This window comes from Panthera tigris, chromosome D3 (genome assembly GCF_018350195.1).
Source record: "Panthera tigris isolate Pti1 chromosome D3, P.tigris_Pti1_mat1.1, whole genome shotgun sequence".
Lineage (NCBI taxonomy): Eukaryota > Metazoa > Chordata > Mammalia > Carnivora > Felidae > Panthera > Panthera tigris.
The window spans coordinates 13,824,243-13,849,100 of NC_056671.1; the positions used below are offsets into that span (position 1 = coordinate 13,824,243).

At 49.6% G+C, this 24,858-nt stretch overlaps 1 protein-coding gene across 1 annotated transcript in view; it reads right to left on the reverse strand.

The window, feature by feature from the left end:
- Positions 1-24,858, reverse strand: part of NOS1 (nitric oxide synthase 1) — a 112,626-nt gene that overhangs the window by 44,910 nt on the left and 42,858 nt on the right. Inside the window, exons 4-8 of the mRNA XM_042962140.1 lie at positions 9,215-9,343; positions 7,327-7,472; positions 5,339-5,501; positions 4,273-4,364; positions 1,095-1,236 (exon numbers count right to left, since the gene is read on the reverse strand). Coding sequence (XP_042818074.1) covers positions 1,095-1,236; positions 4,273-4,364; positions 5,339-5,501; positions 7,327-7,472; positions 9,215-9,343 — 672 coding nt within the window. The remainder of the gene's footprint in view (positions 1-1,094; positions 1,237-4,272; positions 4,365-5,338; positions 5,502-7,326; positions 7,473-9,214; positions 9,344-24,858) is intronic.

Genomic DNA, 24,858 nt, shown 5'->3' on the forward strand with positions numbered 1-24,858 from the left:
TAAAGTTTAATATAGTTATTAACTCAATAGGTGTATTAACTATTAATAACTATAATAGATTAGCCTACCGTTATCTATAATATTATTTCAATAGGTAACTGAGATAAAAATTATTAATGAGGTGGTTCCTACTCTCTGTTTTGTTCTCAGTCTTTGAGACCCGGTGTGTGGTTTGCACTTAGCTTAGGACGCACCTCCATTTGGACTCACCACACTTCCAGGGCTCACTAGCCACGTGTGGCCAGCGGCTGCCACGCTGGCCAGGGCAGAGTGAGAGGGTTTCGAAAGATACGGTCATGTGGTTATGTTTGGGGTGATTCTTTCTGCTGTGTTAGTAGAAAGAGTAGAAAGCTCGAAATCAGGGGCTTAGGCAAACATGTGCAGTCAGCGAGGTTTCTGGAGACAGAAGGGAAGGAGGGGGCTGTGGCATTTATGTTCTGGTGGCCATGAAGACAAGGTCAGCCAACTATGCAGTTAGCGCTCAGCCAAGTGGAGCCGCGAGTCTGGCCGAGTCGAAACCGGCACAGGTGCGACTCCTGGTCGCCCTGGTTACAGCCCCTTCTTCGCGGTAACAACATTTTAATAAGAAAAGCCGCATGCAAATGAAGTCGGCAGCCAGGGAGTGGAGCAGGGCTTGGTCTGGCCAGCTCAGTCCTGAAGAAGGTACTGGGGTGGCGTTTGAGGAAAGAACAGAGAAGAACCTCGGCCAGGGATGAGTGAGCCATCAGGAAAAGGGGTGCCGGGCTGTGTGCCTGAGATCATTCTAGGCAGGGGTCTGCCCGTGGCGTCTCCCTCGGGCACAGACGCCGGAAGCTACCGTGGCTAACCTGTGCTACCCGTCTGCGTCGCCACCGAATGGGGAGGTGGTGGTGACAACAGCTCCTATCATGAGGGTCGGGTGAGGTAATGGATGGAAACGACCAAATGACCAGCTGTAAGGGAACCAGCTGGACTGGGGGCCGCCCGAAGGAGCAGGAGGTCTGCAGAGGAGTAAACGGTACCCCTCTGGCTGCTTTCCCTATGATGATAACAGGAAACGAAGAAAAGCCTATTGAAGACAGTTTGGGGGACTGGGCGGGGTGGGAGGCACACACCTCTGTGAATTCCACATTGGCTGGGTCCCCCAGGATGGAGCCATCAGGCTGCTTGTAGCCGGCATAGCGGATGAGCTGAGAGTTCCAGACTCGGAAATCGTGCTTGCCGTCCGTCCTCTGGGGGAATATGGTGATGGCGGATCTGTGGTGGAGAGAGGGAGACGTGGTATCGGGGCAGGGCTTGCACCCTGTGGACGTACGGCAAAGGGCGCCATCCAGGCCACCCACAGAGGCTCAGGGTGGATCACCTCTGTGCCAAGGTCCCCAAGGGCCCACGGAGCCGCTGTTGCAAGGGAGGGACTGTGCCCTGTCCCTCCACTGGACCATTGGTCTGAGGAAGGGTGGAATAGGGGAGGCCCCACGCTAGCTCGCTTAAGAGTGGAGAATGCTGCTCTAACTGGAGACTCTGAAACACCCTTGACTTGGGCCAGCTTTCCAGGGGTTCTTGGGCAGCCGGTAATCTCCAGGGAAACAACGGGGGGCCCTCTTTCCCCACAAAGAGTGAATACCACTGTTTCCAACTTCCACTTTAAAAAAAAAATTTTTTTTATCTCATTTATTTTTGAGAGGGAGAGAGAGACAGAGAGAGACAGAGTGAGAGTAGGGGAGGAACAGAGAGAGAGGGAGACACAGAATCGGCAGCAGGCTCCAGGTTCCGAGCTGTCAGCCCAGAGCCTGATGCGGGGCTCGACCCACGAACCGTGAGATCATGACCTGAGCCGAAGTTGGACGCTTAACCGACTGAGCCACCCGGGCACCCCCCAACTTCCACTCTTGCTCTTTTCACCATCCTTACTTCTCCCCTGCTTGCCCCACCCCCACCCCTCCCTGTACCATACCAAAGTGTACAGACATAGGACTAAGAAGAAATCAACTTCGCTTGTACTCACATTCATTTACTCTAAAGGAAAACTGGAGATCGCCACTGGCCTCACCTACCCAAACTGGCAACTGTGAGACCATACACTGTTATTATGTTGCAGGAAGATTTGTCATTTGTGGAAGGCACCGAGCTGGTGCCCAGCTGGCTCCCCAAGGGGGAGATCAGCAGTGTTAGGTGTTAATGATGTCTCATCATCAAACTGGGATTTGGGGATCATCAGAAGGACTGAAAGCAACTGAAAGGAGGATGACTTCTTTATGACGTGATTCCAATGTTATTTCATACCAGGAGTTCCTGCCATCCCGGCTCAACAGTCTCATCAGGGGACTCGATCCCATCTTGGCTGGAATCCATCTCTGCTGTCATGTACCCAAGTTCAAGGCCAGACTCGGATTCACCTCGTCCACAAAGCATCTCCTGTCTCGTCTGTTCCCAGGACTACCTTCTTTCGGAGCCCATGTAGGTCTTGCCGTGTGCGCAAGACAGTATTGCATTTAATGCTGCAGGGATGGGACGCTGTACCTGGGGCTGAGTCTACAACGGGGGCTGAAGGCAGAAGTCGTATAGGGCCAACAGGGCTCTCAACAATCTTGTAGCAAAGGCACCATACTGGAGATGAACACAGAACGAGTCAAACGGTCAGTGTTCCCTCCAGCAGCAAAACACATTGCCGTTTCTTTGGTTGAGCACCACATACAGGGTGTTTGTGTAATATATGTATTTAAAAAGCATGTTCAGAAACACCAGACTCACACACAGCGTGTGGAATGCTTACTCCATGTGCGGGAACTGAGACCAACGGAAGAAATAGAACACACTTATGCCTCCTGAACATGATTTCACTGAACGACAGATCGAATGCCTGCTCCGTTTAAATTACATCCCTCTTTCCCTCCCTTCTTCTCCCTTGCCTGCCTTCCTCTGTTATGTTTTGATAATTTCTATAGATGGTACACATTCCCTTAAGACCCTCTTACATCCAGATTTGTGGTTTAAAACTTGTGGGGGCACCTGGGGTGGCTCCATCGGTTAAGCGTCTGACTTTGGTTCAGGTCATGATCTTGTGGTTCGTGTGTTTGAGCCCCGCGTGGGGGCTCTCGGGAAGTCAGGGCAGAGATCCTCTGTCTCCCTCTCTCTCTGCCCCTCCCTCGCCTCGCAGATTCATTCTCTCTCTCACTCTCAAAAATAAATATCGAAAACATTTTTAAAAACTTGTGAAAAAAAATGGGGTGCCTGGATCGCTCAGTCTGTTGAGTGTCTGACTCTTGATTTCGGCTCAGGTCACTGTTTCATGGTTGTTGGATTGAGCCCTCCATCAGGCTCCATGCTGAAAATGGAGTCTGCTTGGGATTCTCTCTCTCTCTCTCTCTCTCTCTCTCTCAAATAAAATTTTTAAAAAATTGTAAAAAAAAAAAAAAAAGGAATCAGCTGAATATTTCTTAAATAGAAGATCTCAAGAAGATGTTCTCTGAGGGGTGAGGTCTTTCAGGAAAAGATCTAAATACTAATTCCCCGAGCAGGCTCTGGGCTTATATTACAGGCCCTTTTCCTACTGGTAGGCTCAGCTGGGACACTGTTTCCTTCTCAAGGAAGGGACACATCCAGGAAAACCCATGCTTCATACAAACAAGCCACTATGAGGGTGACGCAGTGCAGCCTGGGGCTTGTGGGAATATCCCTGCAGTGGCCCACACGGCCCCACCGTGGGGCTGGTCCTCAGCAGCTGGGACAAGGACTGATTGCACGGGATTAACAAGTCTAACCGTCGGGCTGCGGGGCCCCAGCTGTCGCCTTCTAGCTGCAACTTGCCAGTGTGGAAGCCACCAGCTCACATGGTGCCTCCCTGCCTTCGCTTCCTCCCTGGGGCTTTGTTCTTTGGGCAAGAGGAATCCAAGGTGTGGCTTGGCTTGGCCGAACCTGAAGGAACAGTGCCCCCAGCGGCAGGAAGAGAAACTGTCTTTGAAATGCAGGCAAAAGACCGAGAGCTGGTAAAAGCAGGTCACTGTTGGCAATGGGACTTTCCGAGTCCTGGAAAGGGAAACACCCCTTCCTGCCCCCTCCACAGGTGATACCGAACTGTGAGGGTTGAACGTGATTTGGGTTGCTGTAGCTTTGCAAGCCACGGAAGAGACAGGACATGGCAGGTGGGACAAGAAGCCAGGCCCCCTCTCGCGGCTTGGCACGTCTCCCCGAGAGGAGAGGGAGAGCATTTCCTCGGCCGGTGAGCCGACTCCACACCCAAGGGTCGACGCTTTGGGGACATCAGACCCCCCTCCCCGGGGCTGGCGGGCTCACCTGAGGTTCCCTTTGTTGGTGGCATACTTGATGTGGTTGCAGATGTAGTTGAACATCCCGTGAGCCGTGGTGCAGTCGCGGGCATCGAACACCTGCGAAGGATGCACGGTGAGAATGGGTGCCTCCTCCTTCCCTCCCCAGCTCCCCCAGTGCAGCCTTCCCACGGGGACGAGAACCCGGAGCCCATGCCACCTGCTGTCCCGCCAGAGTAGGGAGCGCTCCCCTAATGTGATCAGGGCTGGGTTTTACGGTTTCTTTTTCCCATCCTAATAACCACGGTCAGTCAAACCAGGAAGAATCCCCTGAAGGCAGGCCTGGTGTGTACATGAACATGGTTAAGGGGTGATGAGCAAAGGGGAGACCTCAGTGGGCTGCATGTATTTCCTGCTAGGTTACTAGGGATGAGGGATTTCAAAACAAAACAAAGAAAAATCAAACAGAACCCCGCTGACCTTGGTAACTATTCTACTTCTGACTTCAAACTATTCCCCAGGGGGGCAGAAATCGTATCAGGGAACACAGAATCTAATGCTGTCAGGGAGTAGGTGGGTAATATAAATATGCAGAGAGTAGGTGGAATACAAAAGAGAGTGGTGGGGTCTGTGGTAAACTGGAGAGCATCAGCCTTATCAAGAGACGAGCAAGTTGCTTTTTTTTTTTTAAAAAAAAACCGTGTTGGGGCACCTGGGTGGCTCAGTCGGTTGAGTGTCTGACTCTTGATTTCGGCTCAGGGCACGATCTCACGGTTCGTGAGATCGAGCCCCACATGGGGCTCCATGTGCTAACAGTGTAGAGCTTGGGACAGAGAGCCTGCTCTCTCCCTCTCTCTCTGCCCCTCCCCCACTCATATTCTCTCCCAAAATAAAAATAAGTAAACATTAAAAAAATCCCCAGCATGTTGGCTAAGTGAGACACGACCATGAAGCTGATTGAGTCCCGATCTGAGAATCTGGGACCCCATGCCTACCATCTGGGACTTTGCCATACCCTCCAGGTGGCCTTGGCGAGACCAGACCCTTTGTACAGCTCCATCCCTCCCCACCCACCAAAGAGCCTCACTGCCTACCTGCAGCTTGGACCACTGGATCCTGCCCACGCAGCGGGAGGCGTTCCGCCAGGCATGCTTGGCCCCGTAGATGAGCTCCGTGTCTTTGAGCTGGTAGGTGCCGGTGGTTTCGATCTCTTTGTTCACCTCTTCCAGCCTCTCCGTGTGGGCTTTGGAGCCAAACCTGAGCGAGGAGGGAAGGGACATGGGAGTGTCACCTCTGCTCCCGAGTTACGGGTCAGTGGAGTGAGCCATTCGGGGAGGCCAGAAGCTGCAGCAGGTCTGGGTCCATATGTGGAGACAGTAGTTCAATCATAAGCAGACTGCAAACTCCAATGTCCACAAAGGCCCAGCAGGGACTAAACTGGCTGGGTGGAGACTGTGGCCAACAGGTGAGCCCGTGTCTGGCTCAAAGGTCTCCTTTCATGGGACGAGCACTGGGTGTTATATGTAAGTGATGAATCACTAAATTCTATTCTAAACAAACAAACAAACAAAATTTGATTAAAATTTGATTAAAAAAACCAAAACAAACAAATAAAACCAAAGGTCTCCTTTCAAGAGAAACCGGATATCGGATTTTTATTTTTATTATATATATATGTATATATATATATATATATATATATACATATATATGTATATATGTATATATATGTGTGTGTATATATATATACACATATATATATACATATATATATATATATAGTGTTTATTTTTTTATTTTTGAGACAGAGAGAGACACAGCATGAGCAGGGGGAGAGGCAGAGAGAGAGGGAGACACAGAATCCAAAGCAGGCTCCAGGCTCTGAGCTGTCAGCACAGAGACCCACGCGGGGCTTGAACTCCCAAACTGTGAGATCATGACCTGAGCCGAAGTCAGACGCTTAACCGACTGAGCCACCCAGGTGCCCCTTTACTTATTTATTTTTAAAGATTTTATTTTAAAGTAATCTCTCCACCCCATATGGGGCTCGAACTCACAACCCCAAGATTAAGAGTCACTCTCTCCGCTGACTCAGCCAGCCAGGCACCCCTGGAAATCTGATTTGTAAAGGGGACTCTCCTAATTTTTAAACGATGACAAGGAATTCAAGTTTAGAAAGCTGAAAAAATTATTGTAAAAAATTTGGGGCTTACAAAAAGGTATCAAAAACAATATGATGAATACTCAAGCCCAAGAAATAATAAATGAGGGGCGCCTGGCTGGTTCAGTCAGAGGAGCGTATGACTTTTAATCTCGGGGTTGTGAGTTTGAGCCCCATGGTGGGTGGAGAGGTTACGTAAATAAATAAAACTTTAAAAAATAATAGAAGAGAAATGATTTTATAATTCCTTGGGGACTATTTTCCCATCATAACCCACTTTCTTCCTGGAAGTGTCTCACGCTTTTCTTCATATGTTTGTCACACGTGTATATATTCCCTAAATCACATACAATATTGTTCTGTATGTTTAAAAAGCTTACATAAATGATGCTACCCTGAATGCATTCTTGCACAAACTTATCCTTTCTTCCTTTTGCACAGTTTGTTTGCGAGCTTCATTCCCACAAATGTGCTGAGCGCTAACTCATTCACCTTTTTACAGCTGTGTAATATTCCCTGACTCAGAAAATACCATCACTTACCCATGCATCCTCCTGTTGAGGGAGTCGAGGTGGTTTCTGGTTGGCTCTCTCTTTTTAATTTTTTCCCCTATTATAACAATGTTTCGGTGAACATTTTTACGCATACCTTCTGGTGAACACGTGTGAAAGTTTCTTTTGGGCACATATACCTAGGCATGGAGTTGCTTGAAATATTTCAAATTGAAGCAACACTTTGCAGGCCAGACAAAGACATTTCTGGGGGCCAGATGTGGCCCTTGGGCCGCTAGTTTTCAACCTGTGTGTGTATGGTGGGCGGAGCCCTTACTCTTGGTTCAACTGTCGGCATTGTTGGAGCCGAAGTCTTTGTCCCTGGTACTCAGGAACTTGCCCTGGGTCCCCAGAGTCAACATACACTTGCCTTTTAATTGATGAGTAGTACTGGTCAATGAACTCTTTGGCGAGAGGGAAGAGCTGTTCTTTTGTGCGGACGTCTTCAGGCCTTCGTATCTGCTGAGAGGGGAGCATAATGGAGCCCATACAGATGTGCTCGGTGCAGCCCATTTCCTGGAGGGAAAAGAGAGATTTGGGCTACCACTTGGAGGCACGTGGGGGGCTGAGGCCATGGATCTGACATTTGTGGTGGAGTTGACTTGGCCTTTAATTCCCAAACGGCACTGCTCAGGTGCCAGCTTCAAGTCATTGTAGGGTGTGGTCATCAGGCATGGTAAGGAATGATGGGCAGCATTCGAAGGTCCCCAAAGTGTTTGCTCTACTCAACTAGGGGAAGAGGGGCTTTCTGACTGGCACTCCCTGGGAATCAGACTCATTCCTACCGAATCCTCGAGTATTTTCTGAGCCCATGTTCATCAAGGAAGAACTACTATGGCTGAACACGTCTATGGCACATTGATTGCAAAAAGGTCGTCCCAATGCCTCCCTTCCCTGCATCCACACCCTTTGCAATGTGACTTTGCAGCAACTGTCATTGAGAAGTGGAACCTCTCCCCTCTCCCCTTGAATGTGAGCTGGTTTTGGCCAATAGACACTGTGCCCATCCCATGACTAGGCCTCAAGAGATCAAGCATGCTTTTGCTCATTTCCTCTGAAAACCTCGCAACCACCATGGGAACCAGGCCGCGCTAGCTTGCTGGAGGATGAGAGAAACCACATGAAACAGGTGAGCGATCATGGCCAAGGCCATCCTAGCCAGCCCACCCAGAGCTGACCCCTCAGATGACTGCAGATGCTTGAGATCAACTGAGACCAGCAGGACCACCGAGGCAGTCTGCGGACTTTTGAAAAATGAGTGGTGGCTGTTTCAAGCCACTGAGTGTCAGGGAAATTTGTTATGCGGCTATAACTCACCGATACAATGTTCTTCTAAGAAGCTCAATTTCAACAAAAATGTAAAGCAATATGGTGATTTGCTGACTGTTAAAAAATATGATAGGGGAGCCTGGGTGGCTCAGTCAGTTAAGCATCCGACTTCGGCTATGGTCAGGATCTCACAGTTCATAAGTTCAAGCCCCGCGTCGGGCTCTGTGCTGACAGCTCGGAGCCTGGAGCCTGCTTCGGATTCTGTGTCTCCCTCTCTCTCTGCCCCTCCCTGCTTGTGCTCTGTGCCCCTCTGTCTCTTAAAAAATACAATAAAATGTTAAAAAAATGATATAAAAGTTTAGCAGAAACATGGTGAAAGCAAAGGAAGGGCTTGCTCAAGGCTCCATCAGCGGTCAGACTGTGAGAGATGAAGAAAATGCGTTCAGAAGCAGAAATTCTTCTTGAATTCTTTCAGGTTCAAGGTACACAAATACAAAGTATTTCTAGGGCAGCTGGGTGGCTCAGTTGGTTAAGCGTCCGACTTCGGATCAGGTCATGATTTTGCGATTCATGAGTTCAAGCCCCACGTCAGGCACCATGCTGACAGCTCACAGCCTGGAAACTACTTCACGTTCTGTGTCTCCCTCTCTCTCTGCCCCGCCTCCACTCGCACCTTGTCTCTCTCTCTTTCTCGAAAATAAATAAAAACATTAAAAAAATTAAAAAAGAAAGTGTTTCCATGAGTGAGTAAGTATCTGCCAGTGATTCCCAAATGGGAGGGGACTTCCCACCCAGGGGACAGTAAGTAATATCTCAAGACATTTTTGGTGCGGTCACAACTTCAGGGAGGCTACTGACATCTCACGTGTACAGGTCAGGGGTGATGCTAAATGTCCTACAGTGCACGGGGCGGTCCCCACAACAAAGGCTTAGCCAATGCCAAATGTGGTTAATTCTGAGGCTGGGCCACACCCTGCTGGGGTACTCACCAGTGTGCTCTTAAGGTGAAGGGTGTCAGTGAGGACCACGTCGGTCTCCCAGTTCTTGACCTTGAGGAAGCGGGGGCACTTGGAGGGGCTGCCGTTCTTTGTAGGAGACTGTTTTCCCGAGGCAGGGGGCTGGAGGAGAGATTGGAGGTGGAACATGAGACGGGGCTCGGGGGGCACTCGAAAACTGTCCTCTGGGATTCTTCCTGGAATCTGCCAGAGTTACCAAGGGTCTGCAGAGAGAGGACTCGATTCTCCCGGGGTGACACGTGCAAGGTGGCTGGGAACCTGGTCCCTCTGCCTATGAAGAAGGAGGCACCATGGAAAAGCCTTTTGGGCTCCGTTCTGGGGAGAGGGGTCAGGAACTCAAAGGTGGTCTCTCTGGTGTCTAACACAGGTCTTAGCATACAGCAGGGACTCAATGAATGTTTGTTGAATGAGCAAATGAGCAAGGGACACCATCAGCCTCTCTGAACGGTACTGGCTTTCAGGCCTGAGGAATCACACCCCAAGCTAGGTCAGGTTACTTGGATTTCCGGGCTTTCCTGCTACAGCCCAAACTCACTATTTCCGGCGAGTACTGGGGAAACAGAAAAGATTTAATTGGATAGTTTTGAAGCATGAATATTTCCCCAAACTTCAGGTTTCTGCCTCTCAAAAATGCCCAGTGCGTTTCTGCCTCAGGGCCTTTGCACTGACTGCTCCTCTGTCTTGAGCACCTTCAGTCCCCCATTTGTCTTCACTTCTATAAACAAATTGCCCAGCAGGTGGTGGGGGATAAGTCCTGGGCTGACCATCGTGGCCCATCCACTTGAGACCTCATTATTAAGGATCACATTCTGTCTTGGGTGTTTCTGAGGAACTGTCTACCTGCTTTTGCACCAGACAAGCATCAGTCAGTCAGCGGCTGTCAGGGAGAGGCAGCAGGCACACCTTGACATGACAGCTGAGTGAGAGAAGGGAGAAGACAAGCCAATGTGGAGTGACATTCATACCAAAGATCGGAGCACTGGGTAGTGACCTTGTGTCAGGGCATGCTCACGCTCAACTAGTATTTATTGAGGACCTATTATGGGCTAGACACTGTTAGGCACTGGGGACACTGTAATGAGCAAGACAGAGAGTGCCCTCGCCCTTCTGGGACATTATTGTCAGAGATATGGGGATAAATTATAAGTAAACTAACACCCAAATGATATAATATCAGTTGGTTGTAAGGATATATATTGATGACTAAGTGGAGGAGAGAAAGGCAAGTGCAAAGGCCCTGAGGTACAGATGAGCTTGTTAAGTTCAAAGGGCCAGTGAGGGGGCCAGTGAGGAGGCCAGTGTGGCTGGAGTGCGTGAGTATGGTTAGTTCAAGGAGATGAAGTCAGAAAGGAGGCCGAATCATCATCTCATCAGCTTGAGGGGCTCAGGATGGTGAGGAAGCTGTGAATTCCAATGAACTGGACGAAGTCTGGGAAAGAAATCACGGAGCACACTGAAGGACTACTACTGGAAACTGGCATTCAATAAGCACTCACTATGTGCCAAGCAAAATCTTATCATGCCCATTTTACAGATGAGGAAACTGCGGCACACAGAGAGGTTAACTAAGTCGTCCAAGGTCACAAAGTTAGTAAGCTGGAACCAGGAGTCAAATCCTAGCAGTCTGTCTTTCAAACCATGTCCTGAACTGCTGACTCTCCTGTCTCTTGGCCATTATGCATCATTCATTCATTCATTCATTCAACATGTGTTTATTGAGTATCTCCTATGTTCCAAGCAAGGTAGCAAGGGCCAGGCCTACAGTGACAAACTAGACAGATGTGATCTCTGCCCTCATGGAGTTCATTGTGCAAGATGGGGGTCAGGGGATGGATGACAGTTTACGAGTCATTAAAACCAGGTGCAATGGCTGCCCTAACATGAGAAGTTGGTTGTGTACGGGGCACTGTGGAAGCCAACAGAAGGGGCACCTAACCCAGAGCATTTGGCTTCTAAGTAGAGACCTGCAGGACAAGTAGGTATTAATCCGGCAAAGAGAGAAGAGCAAGGTCTTGTGGGCAGAAGGAACAGCTTACGCAAAGGTCTTGAGGTGAGAGGCATACCACAGCCACCTTTCTGGCCAGCAGAATAGAGAAGCTCTGTGCTAAAGCATCTGTGCCGCCATGTTGGAATCTGGGGCCCAGAGGGTAGGTGAACAGCATGTTAAAGACCTCTCCAGAACCATGCAAGAGTTAGCAGAGAACAAATGGAAGGTGCCATGACTCCTCATCTTCCACACCTCCCTGCTGTGGCCAGATCTGGTTATCCCCAGCGATTCCCGTCTCAGTGCTGGGCATCACCATCCAACCACCTGTGCAAGCCACACTTGGGGCCTGTCCTGGACATCATTCTCTTCATCCCCCGCAGCGAGTGCCTCCTCAGGTCCCACCATTTCAGCTTCTCCATAGCTCTAGAACCCACCGCCTCCTCTCACTTCCCACCGAACTGGCGAGCCCCGTGGCCAGGCCAACATCATCTTTCGCCTGGATGAATGCAATCACCTCCTGAGTGTCAGCCATCACTTCTTGCTGCTGGCATGAGAATCTGCTGCCCTTAGTGCACCTGCCAGTGTGGTCATTGTGGTCATTGCCGCAAGTATCACTACAGTCCTGCCACCCTGGGGGCAGGAGAAGGATCTGGAGGCGTTCTTCCCTTCACTCCCGTTCACATTTTCTGCTTGCTCAGCTCCAAGTTAGTTTACTTCTGTCCCCTTGTAAGGCCACATACAAACAGCTCCATTTCCTTTGGAGGCCTGGCCAGACAGCCTCCACACTTCTTTAAGATTCTGTCTCCGTGACTGTCTCTCCCAGCAGACACGCAGGTGACAGAAGTCACATCTTTAGCCAAGACTCTGTGGTGACAAATTCCTCAGCATCCATGAGAACCAAAAAAAAAAAAAATCTGACCTTGCCCATGTGGGAGCACCCCGGCCACTCTCCCTAAATACTGGGCATCACTCAGCCAGGTTACAAACTCTCTTGACCATCCCTAAGGATGTTCCAGAGGCTGAGGAGTAGCTGGAATCCCAGATGGGGGATAAGAGGTGCCTTGGTGGCATTGGGGTCAGGCCTAGGACCCAGAGAGGGGGTGCGAGGGCAGACGGTGGGGAGCACAGTGAGGCGGGAGGAAGAGGCGTGGGGTGCGGCTGGTGGGGTGGGGGGACAGCGAGCTGCCCTCATCGGCAGGGTGTGGAAATAGCGAGGTAACAGGCATAATGAAAAAGGCCATCTGTGGAGGCTCCAGATGTGCGAGGGGTGGTCATTTCGAGCCCAGAACCTGGGGGCCCCAGGCGTGGGCCTTGCCCCGCTCCACCCTGGGCTGCGCCGAACGGCACTCCTGAAAGCAGGCAGTAGGAGGCCTCTGGCGGGGCTGTTGTACTTGGGGCTTTGATGTTTTAATTAGCCAGCAGTCATATTAGATGACTCAGGAGGGGACAAATGGGGAGATTAATATAGCAGTCAGGGGCCCTGCATGGGGGATGCAAATGACTTTTCTGAGTGGGGACTGAAAGGTTCTCGCTAAAAATGCACATTAGTGGCACTTGTGAGTTATTAAGCTGGGGACAGGGCATACGCAGGCTTTGGGCTGTGGCTATGCGTGTCATTTTCTAGATTTGTGTCTGGGGTAGTCAGTGGAAGTTTTTCAGGTGGCAGGAGACACGGCTAGGTCTTGGTGGGCTCTGGTGGGGGGGTGCCCAGATGCTTGCCCCTAAAAACAGACAGGAGGCTCTGAACACTTAACTGACTGCACCCTGTTTCGTTCTGCCCCCTCCCTCCTCTCTCTTCTCCAAAAAGTACATATTGAGGGTGGTGCCTGGGTGGCTCAGTCGGTTAAGCATCCGACTTCGGCTCAGGTCATTATCTCGCAGCCTGTGAGTTCGAGCCCCGCATCGGGCTCTGTGCTGACAGCTCGGAGTCTGGAACCTGCTTCAGACTCTGTGTCTCCCTCTCTCTCTGCCCCTCCCCCCACTCATGCTCTGTCTCTCTCTGTCTCCTAAAAAATAAATAAACATTTAAAAGATTAAAAAAAATATGTATCGAGGGGTGCCTGGGTGGCTCAGTCGGTTGAGCATCAGACTCTTTGGCTCAGCTCAGGTCTTGATCTCAGGGTTATGGGTTCAAGCCCCACACTGGGCTCCACGCTAGGCATGAAGCCTACTTAAGAACAACAACAACAAAAAATAAATACGTATCGAACACCTGTTGTGTGCCAGCGACTTGTGTTCTTGGCCCTACAGTGGTCCCCACTCTCATCCCACAACTGGGAGAAGCCTCATATGGTTGCGTGCAAAGGTTTGCAAACTGCAGCCCGGGGACCAAACCTGGTCCCCTGCACATTTTTATATAGCCCATGAGCTAAGAATCGTTTTCCAATTTTTAGCCTGTTGAATAAAAATATCAAAAAAAAAAAGAGTAATGTTTCATGACACATACAAGGTACATGAAGTTCAAACTTCAGTGTTCATAAATAAAGTTTTATTGGCACATGGCCATACGCATTTGTTTCTATATTGTCTGTGGAGGCTTTTGTGATACAGCAACAGAGCAGGGTAGCTGTAACGGAGACCAAGATCATACAGCCCACAAAAGCCAAAAATACTTCCTACCTCTCCCTTTACAGAAAAGTCTGTGGACTCTTGATCCAAAGAAATCATGCTTTATTTTTCTTCAAGGCCCTTATCCCTGCCTGCAATTTATGAGTATATATGTTTCTGTAGGTGAATGCATACGTATCTATGTCTCTATGTCTTATACAGATAATTAGATATAGATACAGTTTTCTCTTTACCCGCTGTCCACTTAGCTCTATTTGCATATGCTACAAACACTTGAGGTCTGCGATGGACTGAACTGCGTCCCTCTTGAATTCATACGTTAAAGCCCTAACTCCCCATATGACTCTGTTAGGAGACGGGACCTTTAGGAAGTAATTAAGGTTAAAAGAGGCCATGAGAGTGGGACCTAAACTGATAGGATTGGTGGCCTTATAAGAAGAGGAAGAGACATCTCTCTCTTTGTCTTTTTCTCTCAGCGCACACACAGAAAGGCAGAGTTAGGGCACAGTGAGGGCGGCCGTCTGCAAGCCAAGCAGGGAGCCCTCACCCAATGTGACTGTGCCGGCATCCTGACCTCTGACTTCCAGCCTCCAGAGCTATGAGAGATAACTTTCTACGTTTAAGCCCCAGAGCCTGTGGTATTTTGTGATGGTAGCCCGTGCTGATGGATGCCAGGTCTAAATGCATTTCAAAATTATAGAGCCCCTCGAAGGCTAAGCCAAAGGCTTTTGTCTTGACTTAGTAGAGAAGGGGGGACCCTGGAAGCTGCCTGATGCAAGGGGGAGCTTATCAAAACTCTAGTTCAGGACACATGACTGCAAGGGCTGCAGTGGGGAGAGGGTGAGGGCAGAGAGACCCACGTGCAGGTGGGAAGCCGGGAAGGCAGAACACAGCCGCAGCTGCAGGGGGGTGGGAGGAGCTGGAGATTGGGGTGCCAGCAGCAGCAAAGACAGCCTGGGGGTGTGAGAGGGTGGGAGGGCAGGGGACCAAGTCAACACTGACTCGCAGGTTCTTCGTGAGTGGGAGTATGGCGAGCCTTCTGGAACCTTCTGGAGCTTTCTAGCAGAGATTAGGGAGTAAGGAGCAGAAGGGATGGCAAGGTGGAGGGAGGGGGGATTTGAACGCAGGAAGACAGACACGAGACATCAGAATCTGGGAGATCTAGAAATAGAGGCCAAGCACCTTGCCCTCCCCCAACTGTGGGCTGTCACAGTCAGGGGCCTCCCAGTGGGATGGGGCCAAGAGCTTGACAGCAGGGAGGGAAGCCCCTGGGAGACACAACATCTTAGGAACCATTAATGGGCTGAACTGTGTTTCTCCCATATTCATATGCTGGTGTCCTAACCCTCCAGCACCTCAGAATATGGCCTTGGGGCACCTGGGTGGCTCAGTCAGTTAAGGGTCTGACTCTAGATTTCGGCTCAGGTCATGTTCTTGCGGTTCATGAGACTAAGCCCTGCGTTGGGCTCTGTGCTGACAGTGTGGATCTTGCTTGGGATTCTCTCTCCCTCTCTCTCCCCTGCTCATACGCTCTCTTTCTCTCAAAATAAACATTAAAAAAATTAAAAGAAAAAAAGAATACGGCCTGATGTGGAGTCCTAAACAAGGCAATTAAATTAAAATGAGGTCATTCAGGTGGGCCCTAATCCAATATGGCCAGTGCCTTTATAAAAAGGAGAAATTTGGGGGCACCTGAGTGCCTAGTCGGTTAAGCATCTGACTTTAGCTCAGGTCATGATCTCACAGTTCATGAATTTAAGCCCCGTGTTGGGCTGTGTGCTGACAGCTCGGAGCCTGGAGCTTGCTTCGGATTCTGTGTCTCCCCCTCTCTCTCTGCCCCTCCCCTGCTCTCTCTCCCTCTCAAAAATAAATAAACTTTTAAAAAAAAGTGGGGAGGGAATTTCGAGGCACACACACACACACACACACACACAGAGGGAGAAGCCATGTGAGCATCCCTAAGCCAACGATACAGGCCTGAGGAAGATTCTCCCTCGCAGCCCTCAGAAGGAAGCAACCTGCCAACACCTTGATTCCAGGAGCTCTCCAGCCTCCAGAACCGTGAGACAATACATCTTCTGTTGTTTAAACCACCCAGTTTGTCATGCTTTGTAAGAATAGCCCCGGGAACGAACCCAGCAGCTAAAGCCCAAACCTGTAAGAGGCAAGTAACTTCTTACTCTTTGTCAGCACCAGGGACAGCTTCTCCCTCCTGGGCCTGCAGCAACCCGCGGCGCTTGGCTTGTCCTAAAACGAGGGCAGCATCCTGGGGCTGAGCCGGGCGTCAGGCCAGCCACCCTGGGGGGCCAGAGGCCGCACGCCGCCGTGCCCTCAGCTGCAGCCTCAAGCAGCACTGTCGCAGCCTGTGGGCACCGCCTCCCCAGGGCAGCAAGTGTAACCCGGTTATGAGCTGTGGCAGCTCAGGGGCCAGGACCACAGACCCGCAAACCAGCAGGTATGTATCCATCTGTGCCGTGAAAAAAATTGCTACTTATAAAACTTAACTGGGGCACCTCGGTGGCTCAGTTGGCTAAGCGTCCAGCTTCGGTTCAGGGCATGATCTTACGGTTCGTGGGTTTGAGTCCCGCATCGGGCTCTACTGTTAGCACAGAGCCCACTTGGGATCCTGTCTCCCTCTCTCTCTGCCTATCCTGTGCACGTGCTCTCTCTCTCTCTCTCAAAAATAAATAAACATTAAAAAAAAAAAAGAAAAACTTAACCAACTGTGTTTTGTACCTTGGAGTATAATTTCCTTGTAGTGTATTCCAAGCGTTATTTCTAAAGTGATTCATTCTTTATAATAAGTCTACCGAAGCTTGAAATCGTTTATTCTCTACCCCCCTCCCCCGATTCAACAGTTCATTTTCTGTAGAGGATGATTAAAGAAAGGAGGTACTCTACAGTCAGACCATCACAGTTTGGATCCACAGACAAGGGCCTCTGCAGATAAGGGGTCTTTAAGTTATTTTGTTGAGTAGATGCTTAAAGTTGCACTGATGTCGTGAGGCAACTAAAATGTTATTAGACAACTCTAAATTTGGTCCCATTACCAGACCAAAATATACCTGTGCATTATGAATTAATTTTAATGTTTATTTTATTATTTTTGAGAGGGAGGGGGGAGAGAGAGAGAGAGAGAGCGTGTGAGCACGAGTGGGGGAGGGGTAGAAAGCGAGAGGGAGACACAGAATCCGAAGCAGGTTCCAGGCTCCAAGCTGTCAGCACAGATCCCGACTCGGGACTCGAACCCACAAACTGCAAGATCATAAGCTGTGCTGAAGTTGGACACTTAACCAACTGAGCCACCCAGGCGCCCCGAATTCACTTTAAAAGAAATCTTGGAATTACCTTGTGGCCTAACCCCCTTCTGCTACATTGGCACCGTGTGCGTGTTTAAATGAGAGCATTAACTTGCTAAAGGTAAATATTTGAAATGCACAACAAGCTTGGTGATTATGTTTTGTCCTTTTTACCTTTTAAAATATCCTAGGACTGGGGGCGCCCGGGTGGTTCAGTCGGTTGAGCGCTGACTTCGGCTCAGGTCACGATCTCGTGGTCCGTGAGTTCGAGCCCCGCATCGGGCCCCTGTGCTGACAGCTCAGAGCCCGGAGCCTGTTTCAGATTCTGTGTCTCCCTCTCTCTGACCCTCCCCCATTCATGCTCTGTCTCTCTCTGTCTCAAAAATAAATAAACGTTAAAAAAATAAAAATTAAAAAAAATTAAAAAAAATAAAATATCCTAGGACCCTCGGAAAATGGAAGTGGGTTGGGGCTCTATCGACCTCTAAGGATCTGCTTGGAGAACTACCAGTTTCCACAAAGAGGAAAAATGACTTTGACCGAACTTGGCTTATCTGGGAAAAGAATAGGAATACGGTTTGATGCGATGGATAAGCACGCGGAGTGGTGTCACGGATTCCTGAACCAGACATCATGTCGCACTGGAAAGCGCCAGGACGGCTTGCTTTGAATATACTATTAAAACAAACAGTTAGCAAAAGACGTGGAAATTCCTGCAGGGCTGAACCCAAACCCCCATCAACTCAGGCCCCGCTTCCTGGCTCCTCCCTGGCTCTGACCACCTGGGGCGGCAGGATAGGAAGGCTGATCTCATGGCTAAATGACCTACAAAGACCCTGAGGGTCACCAGCAGGTGACATCGTGGGTGGAGGGAAACAAGGTTTGGATTTGGCTGCCACTGGGGCCTGACGAAGACTCTGCCCCACATAATTCCCAGAAGTATCTTTGTTGAGGCTGTTTTTGTCCCCTGTTTGAGGGCGTCCCTGGAACACTGGGTAACGTAACAGAGGGGGGTACTGAAGGCACTTTGGGGAAATCCAGCCTAGATGGTCTTATCCTGGTCACGAGCTGGAACCAACCAAGGGATAGCTAGTCCGATTGAGCTGGGGGCGATAATGAGTTCAGTAGCAGTTTATCGCTTGCAATTTGGGCACCTTCCCACAGAGAGAGATTAATCTCCAAACACAGGAGTTTCCTTAAGTGCTCAGAGAGGCTTAGGGAAGGGAATAATCCACCGGCAGCCCGATGGAGCCAGTGTCTCTGGCTAACGCCCGCCAGGCAGGTCTGCAGGGAACGTCTGAGTGTATTCTACGAGATTCCAACTATCACGGTATAATAACTGCCATGTGTGCGTGTATGTGATGTCTGTAGCTTGTCCCGGACATGGAAGTTTCCGGAGGTTGAGGCAACTATTTGACGAAAAGACGACGCCCAGGCGGTGAACTTCTCCAGGGCACTGATCGTGTCCCATCTCCTTCCATCGTGAGCGGCGTCCCGTGAATGCCTATTCGGTGCCCGGCTGGGGCCAGGCCATTGCACATCCAGGGGCTCACGGAATCCTCATGGCAAACCCATTTTTCAGAGGAGAAAACAGAGGCTCTGAGAGGTGCAATGACAAGCTTCAAATTAACAGCTGACAGGCAACAGAGCTGGGCCCGCAAAGCCCCCGCCTTCCCACTGCAGACAGGCTGCTCGCAGTGTATCCTCCCAGAGCCTGGCCTCAAGCAGTGGTAGAAAGATACACACACTGCCTCGATCTCAACAATCGACGAGAACGACAACGGAGTCACAGAGGGAGACAGGTCCAGCTGTGTCACTCGGTGACTCCGTGGCCGCTTACCTTCCCTTTCTAAGCCCCATGGGTGTCATCTGTATAAAGGGGATTGTGCTTCCTGCCCTATGTGCCTCCCGTTAGCAATATAACAATTAGCAGTAAATCTACATCTGAATCAGCAACACGAGAATTAGCCAGATGAAACGCCAGCAAAAGCAGCGATAATAATCATGCACATTTTTGGAACGCTTATTCTGCGCCGGACCTTTAAGAATTAAGAGTGGGCTCTGTGGCCTGGGTTCAAGGCCCATTTCCATCACGCACTAGTCATGTGACCTTCATCCAGCTAACCCTCTGTGCCGCACTTTAGTTATCTGTCAGATGGGGGCGATAGAACTTCACTGAATTGGGCTGGGGGTTAACGGAGACCACGGACCCGAAGCGCCCAGCACCGTGCCTGAGGTTGCTCAGCAAATATCAGCGACTATTGCCACAGATCCTGCCATTCCACACCTCACCTCCCCACGACTGGATGAATCTGTTAGGAAACAGAGCCTCGGTGCAGGTGCAAATTTGTTCTCTGTCCAAGGTCACCAGTGGGATGAGGCCCAAACCCAGCGGACCCCAGAGCTGAGCTCTTGGCCCCGTGCTGAGGGTGGGGAGTCTGAGGGTTCCAATGGCCACACCGCACAGAGTGGTGTTGGAATCCTCATTATTGTTATTTTTGTCCTGACATCGTGAACGCGCGGTGAGTCAGGGCTGACTTAGCTTTCCCTGTGGCAGGTTGGGTTGTCATCGAGAGGCAGACAGTTCTGCTGGTTTGCCTTCATTCGGATGCAGCCGGGGTGGGGCCGGCTGCCGCCTTTCGCCTTTCGGTTTTCAGCAAAGCCAGCACCTGCTGGCCAGCTGGGGCTTGTGCCTGAGTGGAGAGGGGCCCAGACCTCCTCTGATCGTCTCAAGACTGGGGATCCGCAAGCACTCCCCACACGCCTCATAATTTGGGGCTCCCCAGAGAGACTGGGATGATGCCGACGCGTACCTCATAGTAGAGAAGAGCTTCTCAACAGATTTTGACATTTTGAAAGCAGCCAGCCAGCCCCAGGTCCCCAGGGGTGAGGAAATGCCAGGCTCCGGATGTAGTACGGGCAGGGGGAGGGGGATTTCGATAAAACAGTCATCTCTCTGATTACCTGATCATCTCTGTCAGCAAGAGGCTGGAGAGACAGGCAGCAGGCTGAATAAGATGGGGGGAGGATGGCAGTGGACATCCCACCTCCCCCAGGCTCAAGACCCTCCCTCACATCTACTAAGGACTGGACGACCAATGCTTAATTAGCATCTGAAAATAGACATTCTGCCCTTAAGGCGGACACCCTTTCCCCCTTTAGGAAAGCAAACCAGGCGGGTAAGGTGCTTAATGAAAGGGAAGCTGAGGGGCACCTGGGTGGCTCAGTCCGACTTCAGCTCAGGCCAGGATCTCACAGTTTGTGAGTTCAAGCCCTGTGTCGGGCTCTGTGCTGACAGCTCAGAGCCTGGAGGCTGCTTTGGATTCTCTCTCTCTCTCTCTCTCTCTCTCTCTCAAAAATAAATAAACATTAAATTTTTTTAATTAAAAAAAATAAGAAGGGAAGCTGAGAAGGGCTTGATTCAAATCCTGAGGTTTTGCAGGGAGAACAGACCAATGGCAGTTTCTCAAGTCACTTTCCCAGGATGGCATTTGCACTTCAGAGGGTTATTACGTAAAGGGCCTTTAGAATGGTGTCAAAATTCAATATGTGTCCCCGTTGGTATTAACGCTAAAGACAGCCTCAGAGGTTCAATAATGATCCTTAGCAAGAAAAAAAAAGGCATTGTATGAGCCACTGCTATTCCTTTTACTAGAATACCTTTTCCTACTTCCTACTAGGCAAACTCCTACATGATCTTCAAAACCCAGTCCAAATGTCCCTTCTTTAGGTAAACCTTTCCTGATACCTGCTGAGGTATTTATGTTCCCCAAGTGTTTTGTGTCCCTTTGTGTTTTAGATTAATTGCGCTGTATCTGTGTCTGTCTCCCCACATTTGTCTGCGAAGGTCTTAAGGGCAGGGAGGGCCATGTCTACTCATCTCCGCTTCCACCAGAGCCGTGCACATGGCAGGCATGGGGTGAATGTTTGGTGATGGGTAAACTGATCCTTTTAATCTACCAGCACATGCCAGATACAATTAAAGATGAGAATTCGAATCACACCCAGTGTTCCAGGGACTTGGGTCTCACTGGCTATGCCCACTGCTGAACCAGACTGTTAGCAAGAGAAATAACCATTAGATACAGATGGACATTTCAGCCTCCTGAGACTGGTTTAAGAGAAGGTGCTTCTGTGGCTGATTTTACTTGAATTCGGACAAAGGAGAGAATCAAGAAGGATGAAGCAGACCTCACTATTCCTTTGGGGAGCTAACAGTCTTCTAAATCAGGAAGTTCTTTCTCTTGTCTAACCGGCATCCGCCCTGCTTCAGTTGGACTCTGTTGCCTTTTGCCGGGTCCCTGGGGAAGATGCGGACCAGCTATGCTTCCACTTTCTGCTGTCTATTCCTGACTCACGAAGGCAGGTAGCGGCCGGGTCTCTCTTTGTGTTATTAACAATGCTATTCCCCACAGATGCCTAAAAAAGCAGCAAATGTGGGTTACAACTGGGAGGAAGGAAGCCGATCCCAGGAGCTCCAGGTAAAGGGGCTTTGAGCAGGTAGAGAAGAGACTAAGCACATACGCCGATCTTTTAGGACAGAACGAAGAACGTTACGTTTTTCTATTAATTTGCTCAGCCCGGGAAACATTTCTCAGCACTGTGCCTATGGAGATGTCTAGCAGGAGGTAACAGGGCTGCTTCCTTTAGCTCTGGGGCTGGATTCCAATTTAACCAGGCGCTTGGATCTCTGTCCCCTTCCAGCTGTATTTCTGAGAGGCATATGAACACTGAGTCTCAGACAACTGAGCCAGGATGATCTCGCTGGCCAGTGGTTTTGGGATCACGGACGACACCAAGGATTTGCTCATGATAAAGGAGTGAATGTACATCCTAACCACTGCTGGTCTGTATCCCATGCGTCCAGGGGCTCCCAAATTCTAAAATTGCCTGGCTTCCTTCATCTCAGGAAGATGCAGTCTTTTCTTCTCTCTTTATCACCTTCTCTACTTCTCCAAGCAAAGGGAATTGCCATTTCGAGGGGCCCTGAGACAAGGTCTCACAGCACCTCTCCCTGATGGCTACGCACTGAGCACTTGAGTCCCCCACCCAAATTCATATGTTGAAAGCTAACCCCCAGGTCGATGGTATTGGGAGGTGGGGCCTCGGGGACAGGATTCGATCACAGGGGTGGAGCCCCTATGGAGAGGATTAATGTCTTATGAAAGAGACCCCAGAGAGATGCCCCTTTGCCTTGTGAAGACACAGCGAGAAGACACCTGCCAGAAACCAGGAAGTGGGCTCTCATCAGACACTGAATTGTCTGTGCCTTGATCTTGGACTTCCCAGCCTCTGGAGCTGTGAGAAATAAATACCTGTTGTTCGTAAGCCACCCAGTTTATGGAATTCTGGAAATAAAGCAGCCTGCCTGACCTAAGACATTTGATCATTTCATCACAAAGCTCCAAAATCGGGGGTGGTCAGCGGTCCTATTAATCACTCTTGTTCCCAACATTGAGAACCTCACTACTCAGGCTTGGCGTTCGAGGTTATGGCTTTCAAGCTGTCACTGTCTAACCGAGGTGGACAGCATAAAAGGAGATGGCTCTCGTCCTGCCACTGCTCCGATTTCGGCAGTGACTTTAAGGGTCTTTCTAGTGGGGTCAAGGCTTCCTCTGCTTTGTCTCTGTGAGTCAGATCTCGGGGGTTACTGCAGACCAGCGATTATAAACTCCGATACCTGGAGGGGACAGGTAGGAAGCTAAGGCAAATCAGCAAGGCAGCTTGGCTAACTTCAAGACGGATGTATATTAAGCATGAAAGAATATTCTTCATTGTTGTAAGACACGAAATCTTCCTCGTGTTTCCTGAAACATATAAATCTCTTGGTCTAACTCTAACTGCCGCTTATCACAAAGTCATGGATATGAAAATATTTCCCTTTCGTCCTAAGAAAATCAACAGCATTGATGTTATAAAAGGTGACAACAGACAACAGCCTTAACAAGAGGGATGTGATATGGAGTAGCGGGGATTGAGACAAACTAGGGAGTCCTTGCTCTGTCTAGAGGGACAGCTGCTGCTCAGTCCATGCAGATTATCGTCCCGTTAGAACACAGGCTCGAGGTGGTCAGATTGTCCACATTTTGTTAAGAGAAGCTGTGATTATGATATTTAGGTAAAATTGCAAAACACTGGCAGTAGATTCAAAGTACAGATATAAATTGTCTCTTAGGACGCTAGAGTGCAGACCTAACACTTCATGGCCATAGCCTGGATCTAGCCTGAGGCTGCCTCTTTCCGTCCTTTTTATTTGTCTTGGGAGGGTCTGAATTATGCCAATACCCCTTTATTGTAAGTTAAAGAGAATATAAGGAAAAATGCTAACTTTTTTGTTCATTTAATCATGAACGGAAAGTAGTCCCCTCCTGCTCACAGCGTGGCCCTGACTTTTGAGGACAGCATAGCAGAAGTCTACGATGCTGTTCATCTTCCAAGCATTCAGAGGTCACTGCAAGAGAGAGAGGAACTGGCTGGTGGGAGCACGGCTCTGACCTACAGCAGACCCGTGACATCCTTGTCTTCCTGGCCAGCTATCAGCAGCTGAGGAAAGCAATCCCCACCGAGGCTCTGGAATGTCCCATCCTCCCCTGAGGCTACACAGAGAGGCTCTGGGTCGTTGCTCAGGTGAACTGGTAGTAGTGAAAGGTGCCATCCACATACACGCATCAGAAGACAGAATTTGGCAACCTGCCCTATGCCGTCCAGGGCTTGAGACAGATGGAGAGAAGAAGGTGGCCTGCTGAGTGACCTGGGCCATCTCCCGGTTCTGACCTCGCATTTGTCATTCTGACCTATACTTTATTGCAGTGCAGAGGCTGGGTGGGAAATTCATATGCTTTAATGGGGTTGCGCCGGCCTGGTCCGTTAGCTACCCGAGAAGGTAACAAAAAGGCACTGCTGATCTGTGGCCAAATCTATCCGTGCTCAGAAACAGTATTGACTCAGCTGTCAAAACACATCTCCGCAAATTGGCAAAGACCGAAAAATTCGGTAATACGTTAGGTTGGCAGGGCTGTGGGGAAACCACCACTCTCCTGCTTGGCTGGTAGGTTTGGGACAATCTTTACAGTGAGCAATTTCTCAATGTCTGCCAAAACCACAAATGTATGTAATGTTGGACCCAGAAATTCCACTTCTAGGAATTTATTCTATTGAAAAGTCTGTCCATGTGCCACAGCAAGGCATTTATGGGATGTCACAGCAAAATACTGGCAGTGACTGAAGTGTCCATTATGGAGGATGAGCTCAGTAAGTACAGTGGAGCCATGCAATGGAATATTATACAGCCACGAAAAAGAACCAGGACTCTCTTTGCCCACTAATGGGGACTCATCACCAAGATACGGCGGTAAGTGAAAAAAGCAAAGTGCAAAGCAATATGTATAATGTGCTGTCACTTGTGTGAAAATAATATGTGTGTGTCTTCGTCAGTCTATGCATAAAGTATTACTAAAAGGACCACATAAATGATGACTATTGCTTGCCTCGGTGGAGGGAAACCATGTGGCTGGGATTAGGGGAGAGAAGAAAACTTTTTACCATGTGTCTTTACCTTCTAAATTTGGAGTGCAAATGGCATGTGAGTGCCTTTCTTGGTGGAAACAGAATTACATTTGAGGTACAGCAAGATTACAAACAAAACAAAACAAAGGTAAAATCCATATCCTAGGATACACACTCCTGGCCTCAACGCCCCTCAGCCATGGTGGCTCATTTCCATCCCCACACGGCTGGCCATTTGGCATCCCTCCCCCCATCTT